Genomic DNA, 12,558 nt, shown 5'->3' on the forward strand with positions numbered 1-12,558 from the left:
GACAACATTAATGTGGTTTGTATAGAAGACTTAAATTGAAAGTTTCATTGCTGTAGATATAGTATTTCAAAGAGAAGCAGTTGAACTCACTCTCTTGTAGGAGATCTTTATTTATTGTAATGAAGCCTCACATATCCGTCCGTGTTTATTTGAGCTCGAAGTTAAAAAGGGGAATATAATTTGAAGTAATCAATTGATTCGTCAGTATTAGTCACATGCTCGCTCTTGTTTTTTTTTGAAGGAGTCTCTTTTTGTTCTTCTTTGCGGTCCATCACATGCTGACTTTGGTTACATAAAAAATTTGACTTCTCCAGCAACTCCTTTGTCCACGTATATAAATTTGCAGTATAGTATTCTCAGATACTTGGACCATGCAACAATTCCTACAACTGATAGAGATAGAGGTGCACATAATTTTGAAACACAGTTATCTCCGGCACCACCGTTGGATGCACGCCGGATACGGCTATGTTATAGTAAAAGTGTGTGTAGCATTGCATAGAGTAAATCCCGCTCATTACGTCGAATGCTAACCTCAATTGAGACTCCTTCATGTAAAGTTGAAAGCCTAGGTGAATAAAATACTCCAGCATTTTCACAAAAACAACTTGTGATATAATAATAATTCAGTAATTCCATCAAATTTGAACCTTTTATATACAAATCAAAATTATACTCCACTATAGATAACATGAAGATGAAAATACATTGAAATCTACCCCTCTCCTCCCTCCAAATGTCCCCACTCCCATCGTCCCTGTCTGTTTTCTTCTACATAAACAAACTACTACTACCACTCTCTCTCTACCAAAAGTGTAGGAATACAACAGTCAATAAACAAAAGAGGGAGAAATGCTACCAAGGAGTAGTAGAACTGTAGTAGTATTATTTTGAGGGAGTTTTAATTTAAAGAAAGAAAGAAAGAATTTAAAGACTAGTCTCAGTGTCAGTCAGTCCAAGGCATTTGGACCAGCACAAGCCTTCAACACAGGGCTCCAAATCCACTGTACCAAAAACTTTCTACCCCTCCTCCCCTTCAGATTATAACTCCGACCCGCTTTATCCCTCATCACCTGCCCTATATACCCGCCCCCACCACCCGTTCCGTACAAACCCTCACACAAATCCCCTATCTCTGTCGGGGCGGTCGGGTCCTCACCCGCATACCAAGCGTTCACCAGCGGGTTCGACGATAGCTCTGCTAGCTCGTGACCTATCACACTGATCATCCCGTCCACGCCCACGTCCGAATTCGGTGGGGACAGCGCACTCGCCCCACCGCCCGCCATGTAACCCGGAATTGCAAACGGGTACGCACACACTTCCGGGCATTGCTTTCCCGAATTTCCCACCCAGGCGTAGGGCAGGGTGTAGCCCACCATGGACGGGAAGGTGAAGTAGTGGAACCCGCAAACTGCACGGCAGAAATCCTGTACGGTGACGTCCTCGGAGGTTAGGATGAGGTAGATCCCGTTCTTGTGATCGACGGGGAAGGGTTTGGATCGGACGGCGGAGGCTATGACTTGCTGGATGGAGAGGCGGGTGAGATCGGTGCCGTGGGAGTAGACGCGGTCGGAGTACTCGCCGGCGATGAGGACGGATCGGGATATGTTGGCGCCGGTCTGGTCGGTGTAGAGGGAGACGGTTTGCCACCAGTCGGAGACGGAGGGGGAGGGCGCGGCGCGGTGGTTGGAGGTGGAGATGGAGAGGAGGAAGTCCTTGATGAGGAGCTGTTGGGTTGGGGTCCATTTGCCGTACCAGATGAGGTAGATGTTGATGGGGGAGGAGAGGACGGGACCCATGTGGTAGCGGAGGTTGACGAGGTTGGAAGAGCCCTCGAATTTCTTGGAGGAAGAGAGAGTTCTGGGTGGGAGCTTGGGGTTGTAGTATTGGGGATTTATGTCCAGTGTTTGGACTGGTGTTGCGGGGGAGGAAAGTGCAGAGGAGGCAGTAAACAAGGTGTGGGTCAGAAGAAGAAAGAAAAACAAGAAGGAAAAGAGAGACATGATCGATGGTCTCTGTTTCTCGCACTTGGGTATCGTTGAGGGAGACGGTGGGTGGAGGAAAGTAAAGGGGTGAGGAGAGAGGAGAGAAGTGTAGGGGATACTTATAGCAAAGAAGGGATCGAGAGTGGGGATTTGGTTTGGTTTGGTTTGGTTTGGGAGAGAGGGAAATGGGCTGGAGACAGCTGCCATTGTGTGTGGGGCACTGGGCACTCATCCGTCCCCTTTCTCTCCGCTGTTTCTGCATAACTGGGAAGTGGGAATCATCCCTTTTACGGCTCGTTACGGAGGATTTGTTTTGGGTGGATATAGAATGAGGGTGAATTTGAAGGTGGATATGTAATGAGGGGTGATATGTTAAGAAGGATGGACCCACCTCTTAAGAAGGATGGATTTGTAATGAGGTATTTGGATAATTTTTTGAGAAGAGAAATTTGGAAGTTGAATATGATGGGATAATGTGTCAAATGACTTAATTGGCTTGTGTATAAATTTAATGTTTAAAATACAATTAATTGCATATAATTATCATCGAAAATCCTATTGGTACTGACGGTACCCGTAGGGAAAATGCACCGACGGCGACCGGACGGCCGTCTCCGGCCACCGGACGGCCGATCCGAGCAGTCCAAAAAAATTTTAAAAAAAAATCGAGTGGGCTTTCGCGGGAATCAATGGCATCCAAGGTGTGTAGGGTACTTGATCCGAGCACCCTTTTTTCGTGTATATACACGTATATACATATAAAGGCGAAAAAGGGGTGCTCGGATCAAATACCCTACACACTTCGGATGCCATTGATTCTCACGCGGGGCCCACTCGGTTTTGTTTTTTAAAATTTTTGGACGGCTCGGATCGGCCGTCCGATGGCCGTCGGAGTATTTTCCCTACGGTACCGTCGGTACCAATAGCAGTACTCAATTATCATAGCCCCTGATTTCAAAACCCCAAAATTGTATTTATTATACTTATCATATATATTTACAATAATTGCAATTTAAAAGTCATTTTTATATATGTATGTATATGTATAACGACAGTATACCAAACCCATTCCCCAACCCCATTCACCCTCGCACAACCTCATCCACTGACCACTGGATTCACCCACGCACGACCCCATCCTTTGCCTTCGTCCGCCGCCGATCATCACCCCTCATCTGTTGAGTTTTTTAGCTCTCTCTCTCTCTCTCTCTCTCTCTCTCTCTCTTGTTTTGCACAGATTGATCGAGTAGGTCGAGATGGAGTCACCAGTCCTTCTCTCTCTCTCTCTCTCAAGATGGAGTCACCAGTCCTCTCTCTCTCTCTCTCTCTCTCTCTCTCTCTCTCTCTCTGTGGTCTGGTCTACAGAGGAGTATACATGCGGGGATAGATTCGAAGAGGCAAGGGCAAAATAGTCAAAATGCCAGTCCGCTTCACTAAAGATAGGGTACCCCCTGTCGTTACCAAATCCGGGAACACCTGGAGATGAAATCGGGGAAGACCTCAAATCCCCCTTTCAGTTTTCACACCCAAACACTGGAGATGAGGAAAAGCCAGATTCCAAATCCGGTCGGCTCACAAATCAGAGGTCATCTCCCCCATCCAAACAGGCTGTTAGTGTAGCTAAAAGACGGGAATGACCCTTTCTTGTATACCATAAGGTCCATAACCAAAAAAAAGGACCACAAGTGGTTTTCTGAACCGTGCTATGAACAATTTCAGACGCAATTACGCGATGAGAAATTTATATAAATGATCTTTTTAGTTTCATTTGAGTTTTATTTTTGTTCTTTAAGTATTAGGAGTCCTCTTCATGTAAGAGTGTCTTTATTTTAAATAAAATACGGATGTTTCCTTTTCTTATCTTTTTCGATCAAATTTTGATGATCCGAGTCACTCAATGTGTTTAGAACGTGATTTTAAGGGTACCAATAGAAATCAGCAATAAAAATGATAGGGAATGGCTTGATTTGAGCAGTTTTTATTTGAACCGTTCGATAAAATACAAACAAAAACTGCTTGGATCAAGCCCTTTTTGGTTTTTTTTTTTTGTTGATTTCTCTCGGGTACCCTTAATACGGTGAGGGCGCATTTACTTGAAGTTTTGTGTAAGTATCAGTTACAACTTTTTTGACCTTTAAGTTTGGTTTTCGTACCAAATTGAACTAATTGATAACTTTTGTCTGAATTTCCGTTTGACAGAAGAAAAAAAAAAAAGATAACTTTTGTTAGCTGAATTGGACAAAAAAAATTAGATTGATAGCAGTTTGGACGTTGCAGTTCGTATCAAGTTGGTCCAATTGATTATGTATGTCCTCAATCTGATTTTTTCCATCCAATTTTTTTGATAAACGTTATCAATTGGACCAACTTAGTACGAAAATCAAACTTGAAGGTCAAAAGAGTTGTAATTGATATTTAGAGAGACTCGGGGGAAATTAGAATGACCATTTTTATAAATTTTCCTTACACAATTGTTCCATGCCATATCAGACAAAAGGAAAACAATTCTTTCATAAGAAAATGGCCAGTGAATCCAAGAAAAACTCAGACAATTTGCTATATCGTAGCATTTTTCCCGCGTGAAGTAATGTAGTATTAGAATTACTAGCATTTACCCAGAAAGGGGGCTAAACTGTACATGTCAATTAAGAATGATCAAATCTCATTGTATAAAGTTACGATCTAACAATATTTACGTAATATTCTCAAATAACCATGGACAATTTTTGCAGTAATCCAATCCTTCACTACATAATACTCCAATCCTTTGCTACATATCACAACAAGAATGTGCCTTTTATATATAGTATGAATGAACTCAGTATTATAAAACAGTCTTGACGACTACCCCTCGAGGTTAGTCTAAGCTAGGCTAGCTAATAAAATCTTTTTTTTTAGTAGTAATTAATAGATATGTCAACCTATCATTTTTTATTACAAAAATTAGACATTCCATTGGACGCGGGGGCTCTGCTGCTGCCCACCATGGGCAGCAGCCCCAATCCACACCTCACATGGCGCCGTTTTGATAAAGGAAAAAAAACAAACTCTTCCGCTTGCAATCCTATGGAGCAGAAACGTGATTATGAGAGCCCTAGAGTTAAAATTTAATTATGTCTCTTTAGAACAATATGATCAGAATAATAAGATCTGCGCGTCAATTCAAACGGATTGAAAATTGGAGCACTTAAATTTTTTTAATCATATTTTTTAATATATAAACTGTCTATAAAAAATTAAGTATGTCAATTTTTAATTCGTTTATTATTCTAAAGTATCATAATTAATTTTTGTCTCTAGGGCTCTCATAATTAAGTATCTGCTCTTTATTTAGGATCCTGTAGATCAGAAACGTGATTATGAGAGTCCTATAGACAAAAGTTAATTATATATCTTTAGAATAATATAATTAGAATAATAAGATTTTCGTACTTATTTTTAACGAATTAAAAATTGGCACACTTAATTTTTTTAGACCGTTTATATATTAAAAAATATGATTAAAAAATTAAGTACTCCAATTTTCAATCCATTTGAATTGATGCGAATATCTTATTATTCTGATCATATTATTCTAAAGAGACATAATTAAATTTTAACTCTAAGTCTCTTATAATCACGTTTCTGCTCCATAGGATTGCAAGCGGAAGAGTTTGTTTTTTTTTTCCTTATCAAAACGGTGCCGTGTGAGGTGTGGGTTGGGGCTGCTACCCATGGTGGGCAGCAGAGCCCCGCGTCCCATTCCATTAGTTCATGAATCAAGACAAAAATTCTATCTCTCTAAAGTTGTATATAAAAATGAAAGAATAGAGCTCTCCCTTTTTTCTATTCCATTCTTTCTAGTTGATTTTTTTCTTTCATATTCTCCTTTCTCTTGCAGTTTGGGATCCTCATTTTGGTCAACAGGCTGTCGAAACTTTTACTCGAGGGGGTGCTCTTGGCCCAGTGAATATCGCTTATTCGGGTGTTTATCAGTGATGGTATACAATTGGGTTACGCACTAATGAAGATCTTTACACTGGAGCCCTTTTTCTATTATTTATTTCTGTCATATCTTTAATAACAGGTTGGTTACACCTACAACCGAAATGGAAACCAAGTGTTTCCTGGTTTCTTGGCTTAACAGCCGTAAGGAAACAAAAACTTCATGTTCAAATTGGCTTGAATGCTTCAATTTTGAGGCTTTTTAAGGTATTCATCTATGCTTTTAGGCTTCCTACAATAGATTTTTAAAAAAAAAACTTAACAACTTAACCATGACTCGAAGCTTAACAGTATTTTTAGGCTTCCTGGAGTAGATTTAAATTTCTGTAATTTGCTTTGTTTTCATCCTCTTATTAATTATAAATCAAAACACTCACAATTATGTCTAAAAAGTCTACAAATATTGCAGACATTCTTTGGATGGATATGTGCGTATAAAGTTTCTTTGACAATCATTTTATTTCCAACTTAGCTACTACTGGAAGCTGGCAGTGGGGAATGGGGGTTCCACAATCAATCCTGCTATGAGTAGAGACACTGGTAGAGATTCTGATAGAGACAAATCTAATTAATTACATTTTATACCCTCAATTTTAAAAACTATTATGATTTAGTTCTAATTCTGGAATGGTCTTGCTCTGTGATACTGGAATTTTGCTTCTGCTAACTGGTTTTCTAATTCTCTAAGCTTATCCTGTTCTTTTCTTATAAATCTGGTAAGTGTGGTACTATATCTAGGTCTGTGAATATATATGGGTGTCTTTAAAAGTGTACCTATTAGAAAATTCTGGAAATGTATTTCTTCTCGTAATCTATGAATATGTATTAGAATAAGTTCTTTCTTGTTCATATATGCAAAGGGTTTGTGATCAAATATTTGTAAATCCTACTCGGTACTTACCACCACATGATCCAGATGAACTGTTTAAAACAACTTGAATACTGTTAAAATCATATATCGTATTACCCATTGATTAATCTTTCTTTTCATTATCATTTTCTCCTTAGGTGTCAAAAATTCTATTTAGAGAAATTTCTTATTTTCCTTCTTAACCTACCTCCGAATACTACTCCCTCAACGCCACCTTTGGCTAAACGGGTACAAGACTCAAGAAGGCTTTATGGTTTAAAGGCCTGAAGTCATTCCTCTTCAAAAATTTTAAAATTTTAAGGTATCGTGATATGAAAACTGGATTAAAATTCTTTGGGTAATACAAGCATATGGTTTATACAGTATACATCTTGTTTATAATCATAGGGGTGTTCCCTTTCGGGAGTCCCTAAAGAACAATAGAGAACTGAAAAAGACTTACAATATTATTGCAAACTGCTGATTACAGAGACTCAATTGCTGAAGATTGACTCGACCAATTGCAACAAATGCTTACGGATAGCAAGTGTTCAAGTGCTAGGAGAGTCGTCCCTATTAATGAAAGACTCAACTCTATTTATAGACCAATTCAAAGTTAAAATGACCGGTAACCTATTAACAAAAGAGATCCGGTTTTCTAAAGAGAATAGTAGATGCCGCGTGATCTCTGGCCCGCATCGTCACATCTTTCAACTTTCTCTTTTGAAAAAGAAGTCCCTTCATTATTGCTGCTGGTGAAAGGTAGTTGAAATAGTAGAAAGTGGTTGAAAGCTGTCTGTGGAAAGTGGAACTGTGGACTGTCAATTTTTGCTTTCGGCAAAAACTTCCAAATTACATAAAGTATCGACCCATGTGATGACAGGATTGCTGTCTGACATGGTGGATACCTCTGTCTTATCCTTCCATGGCATTGTTGAGATTATGAATGGCTTCAACGTCGAAACCATCATCATCTGGATCTTCATTTGTTGTCATGGCCATGGCTCTTTGCTGGTCTTTCTGCTCCAAATAATATCTGACTAATTTATCATGTCTTGTTTCAAAATGAAATTTTAATTCTGGGATGTGATCATTAGATCTAATTTTTTGAAATAGATCTTCACATATTAATGGTGACTTCCCATAGTCGTATAAACTATCATAATGAAATCCTTCGGCTATGGTAAAGGCAATGAAATGTCTGATCTGTTTTCTTATTGAATTTGCATCACAAATCCATGGGGCATCATTATCGCAATGATGAATGCGTCTGAGGATTGTATTGGCTGGATTGGTGTTGATATGGATGTTGTGGTAGGCTGGAATAAGTTGTCCTGTGGATGTCCATTCTGGGGGTTTTGATTCCACTACCGCTTCAACTGCTGTACCCTGTTCTGCCATGGAATTAAGAACACAAGCTGCAATCTTTCTTCCAAATCTATTAGTATCTTCTGGGTCATGGAATATGATTTGTTGAATATATCCAAAATCCAAAAGAGTTGCCTCTGTAATTTCTACCATTTTATCTTTGAAATTAAGATAAAAGGGTTTGAAATTCTTCATGTCTATGTTGGCCATGGGAATGCTGTAAATGAGTTGACAAGTACAGGTCATCCGTTCCAAGGGTATCTGAATGCAGGTTGGTTTGATTTCTGGGCATGGAACAACATCCTTTTCTTGTAAATAAAGGGTTTTCCAAGAAATTGTGAGACCCGGAATACATCCTTCATTTTGGTTGATTTTGATCAGCTCTGAGAATAAAAATTCCTGAAAATGGGCTCTATCTTGTCTGGCTAAATGCTGAATATGGTTGATAACATCTGGAGGGAATTTTGAAAGAAAGGTAAAAGCTTTTGGTTGTAAAAGCTCAATTGGATCATATTCCTTACTCCACTCACTCTTTTCTTCATCTTCCAGTGGGGAAGACTGCTTTCTCACTTTTACCAGTGGGGTAAAAGGGCTTCTAATCTTTTTGAGCTCCTTTTCTGATTCTAACAACTTCTTTTTGAGAGTTGTTATTTCTTCTTCAAGCCTTCGCTGGTTGTTGATTAACTGTTGATTGGTTTGCTCAAAATCCTGGTTTTTCTTATTTAAAAGTCTAAAATTTCTAGTCATTGTTTCGCAATGATCACAAAATCTTATTTGCTGAGCAAAAGACTGGTTAGAAGGTGGTTGATTGAAAACCTGGTTATTTTCAAAACTTGCAATCTGCAGGGCTGCTTGAGTGTTTAATCTTCTGGAGGACTCTGAAATATAAAAATTATTTCCAATGGTGCGATTTGCCCATTGATTTGCTTCAGAGAAAGTATGAAAACCTTTCCATGTTGAGGAAGGGATTCCATCAATCTGTTTTAAAACTTCTGGCCAATAGGAATAAATTCCTGGAACACGGCCTATGGCTACACAATAAAACGAAAATCTTTTTGTTGGATTTGACCCATTTTGTTGATTAAAGAAAATGTTTAAAGCGTTTAAACAACCTAAAAATCTAGGAACATCATTGTGAGAGTCCCAAAGATTATCTAAAAGACACTTCTGTTCCTCACTGATATTTTGGATGAGGTACCTGAATTTAGATCTGGATTGTTCAGGAAAAACTCTGAGAGTTACATTCCCAAAAGTTAAGAACTTTTGATCTGTTCTGGTTGAACTGGTTATACTGCTGGAAGATGCCATCTGAGAAATCAAAAATATTAGTATTTATTTCTCTGGATAGATAATCTGCTAAAGTGTTTTCTTTTCCTTTGATATGTTCAAATTCTACTGTGTAACCATTACCTGTTATGGTATCTACAAAATTAAGCCATCTACGAGTACTAATCTTTTTCTCATTGAGAAGCTTATGAAATTTAACAATTGCTTCACAATCTGTTCTGACTGTAAATGGTTTAAATAACCATAATTTAAAACTATTAATGGCATTAATGACTCCTAATATTTCACAATCAATACTGGCTAAATTTCCTTTTTCTTTGTATTTTCCACTAGAGTATCTACAAATCTTTTCTGTTGATTTTGCTGAATATTTAGTAGGTTTACTGAGGAGTATTGCTCCCCATCCTTTTTCACTTGCATCTACTTCTATTACTATGTAATCAGATTCTAATGGTAAATCTAGCTCTGGTAGATTTTTGCAAATTTCTTTAATTTTTCTGACAAGATCAACATCTTGCTGGTTGAAGTATTTCTGGCCTGTTGGGGTTGTTTTACTGTACAAAGGTCCTATGATTTTGCTAAGATCCTTTATGTAAGGTCTAGCATAATTCAAGGTTCCTAAGAATGACTGGAGTTTTTTCTTATCTTCTATTTTATCTGGAAATTCTAAAATCTTTTGTGCTATGTGTGGCTGCAACTGGATTTTTCCTTTTCCTATTCTTACTCCTAAGTATTCTATATATTCTTTATTCAGTTCCATTTTCTTTTTACTAATGATTAAACCATTATCTATAAATAATTGAAAAGCTATCCTAAGATACCTATAATGTTCTTCCTGTGTCTTACTGAAAATGAGAATATCATCAATATAAACAAGAATAAAAGAATTATAACTTTTAAATATACTATCCATTTTTCTTTGGAAAATACTAGGAGCTGTCTTCAAACCGAAGGGCATGACAATCCATTCATAACATCCTTGAGGACATGTGAATGCTGTCCATGGTCTGCTGGACTGATCTAACATAATCTGCCAAAATCCTGATTTACAATCAAATTTACTAAAAATTACTGCATCTTGAATACTATTTATAAGCTGTTCTTTACTAGGTATATCATAACTATCTAACTGAATGTTATCATTAAGGCGTTTATAGTTTATGACCATTCGCGCCTTATCTCGTTTGATTTCTGCATGGTTTCTTACCATAAAAGCTGCACTTCTGTGAGGACTGATACTTTCTGTTATGACCTTAAGGTTTAGTAATTCATTAATCTGTTTTTCAAATTCTTTTACATCTAGAGGATTGTATACTATTTTCTGGGTACTAATCTTAAAGTCTGGATTAATGATTTCTAGGTGTGCTAGGGTCTTGGTTTTATTCCAATGTTTGATTGGATTTTCTCCTAAAATCTGGGTTTCCTCTGCTAACCTAATTAATTCATCTAACAGATCTTTATCTGTTCTTTTTCTCTTTTTGCGATCAAGAACTGACAAAGAATGTTCTATTTGGCAAAAATCTATTATATCATGGTCTATCTGGATTAGCTGTTCTTCTAGCTGTTCTTCCATTAACCATTCTAATTCCGTTTCGACGGTATCGTCTATGGTTTCTTCGTATAGACTTAACTGTGTGTCTGGAGATGGTACGTCTCTTAATGCTTCTGCTATTTTCTCCTTTACTATTCTATTTTCTTCTGCTATTTTTTCAGTTGTATCTATGGTTCCACCACGCTTAGCTGACAACTCTGATTCTATATTCTGGGCATGAAGTGTTTCTACTTGTAGACTACGTTTATGAAACGTCACAAAGTGTTTGCTAAATGTGATACTTCCATTCATGCTGTCTATAAAGTTTAATCCTAAGATAAACTTATAGCTGTGATTAATATCGCCTATCCATACCATGGGTAATGGGTAGGTATGCTGCTGTTGAAGTCTGTTGGTAAACTTAATGCTGCTATTCATAAGACATGTGTCATAAATGATGCTGGTGTTATTCATAAGATCTGCGCGAGCTATATAACCTGGTTTAGTAAAATATTCAACTGGTATAAGATCACGACTAATGTGACTTTTACTGGCTCCTGTATCTACCATAGCTTTGGTTTCTATGATTTTACCTGGATTCTTTCCCTTAGCTGGTAATAAGATCTCACAATTTATCTCTATAAGACTGTTTTCGCCTATTCTGTTGACTGACTCAACAATGTTGCAGTGGTCTTCTAATACCTCGACTGATTTTAAGGGCTGGTTTTTCTCATGCAACTGATTTCTTAATCTACCATTTTCTATTCTATATGTTTCTAATTCTATAGATAAAATTTCTATTTTCTTTTCTAGCTCTCCTACTTGCTTTTCTAACTGAAATTTGGTTCTATCCAAATCTAATCTAATTGTAGCTGCTTCTAACCTGGCTTCCTGGAGTGCTAATTTAGAATTCTGGTTTAACACTGGTTGCTGTATGCTACCACTTAAATCTATCAAATCTCTGTCTATCTGATAGTTTTTCTTGAGACAAAACTTGCAAATGTTTTTCTTACAATGTTCACAGATGCTTCTAAATAATCTAAAAGGATAACCGTTGCATTCTGAGCAAGGTTCACTATCCTGGCCTATATTGTGCTGCCACTGATGTATACATTCTGTACTACCTTTAATCATAAAAGTATACTCTGGTAGATAACTGGGAAGTTCATCTTCTGAACTGCTACTGTCACTATCACTTTCTTCTAAGAAATTTATTTCTTCTGGTTCTGTACTGATCAAACTGTATATTGATTCAGTGTCACTATTTTCTAGCTTTATTTCTATAAACTCTATATTATCAAAATCTTCTAGTTCTGTCATAAGATTTGCCTTTTCTGCACTTCTCTGATTTTTCCCTTTATTAGGGCATTTATTGGCTAAATGATCCTCTGAGTCGCATATAAAGCACTTACATTTTTGGTTTCGAGTCGATTGGACTTTCCTCCTAAAATGTTTCTTTGGTTTTGGTTTAAACTGTCTTTTGCTGGGTGCCTGTTCATATGACTGACTTTTCCTATATCTCTTCCTAGGATAATAACCATGTTTCTGAT

The 12,558-nt window shown here is 37.6% G+C and overlaps 1 protein-coding gene across 1 annotated transcript; it reads right to left on the reverse strand.

Annotated features, from left to right (window-relative positions):
- Window positions 1-912: 912 nt before the first annotated feature.
- On the reverse strand, window positions 913-2,240 carry LOC131307767 (protein EXORDIUM-like 5). The gene has a single exon (XM_058334447.1). The coding sequence runs from the start codon at window positions 2,193-2,195 to the stop codon at window positions 951-953; it is 1,245 nt and encodes a 414-aa protein (XP_058190430.1). The 5' UTR covers window positions 2,196-2,240; the 3' UTR covers window positions 913-950.
- Between the last annotated feature and the right edge of the window lie 10,318 nt (window positions 2,241-12,558).

Source organism: Rhododendron vialii, chromosome 11a (genome assembly GCF_030253575.1).
Source record: "Rhododendron vialii isolate Sample 1 chromosome 11a, ASM3025357v1".
Classification (NCBI taxonomy): Eukaryota; Viridiplantae; Streptophyta; class Magnoliopsida; order Ericales; family Ericaceae; genus Rhododendron; species Rhododendron vialii.

Bases quoted from the DNA above. Each gene is read 5' to 3' on its own strand.
- LOC131307767 (XM_058334447.1), bottom strand. From the start codon at position 2,195: ATGGCAGCTGTCTCCAGCCCATTTCCCTCTCTCCCAAACCAAACCAAA.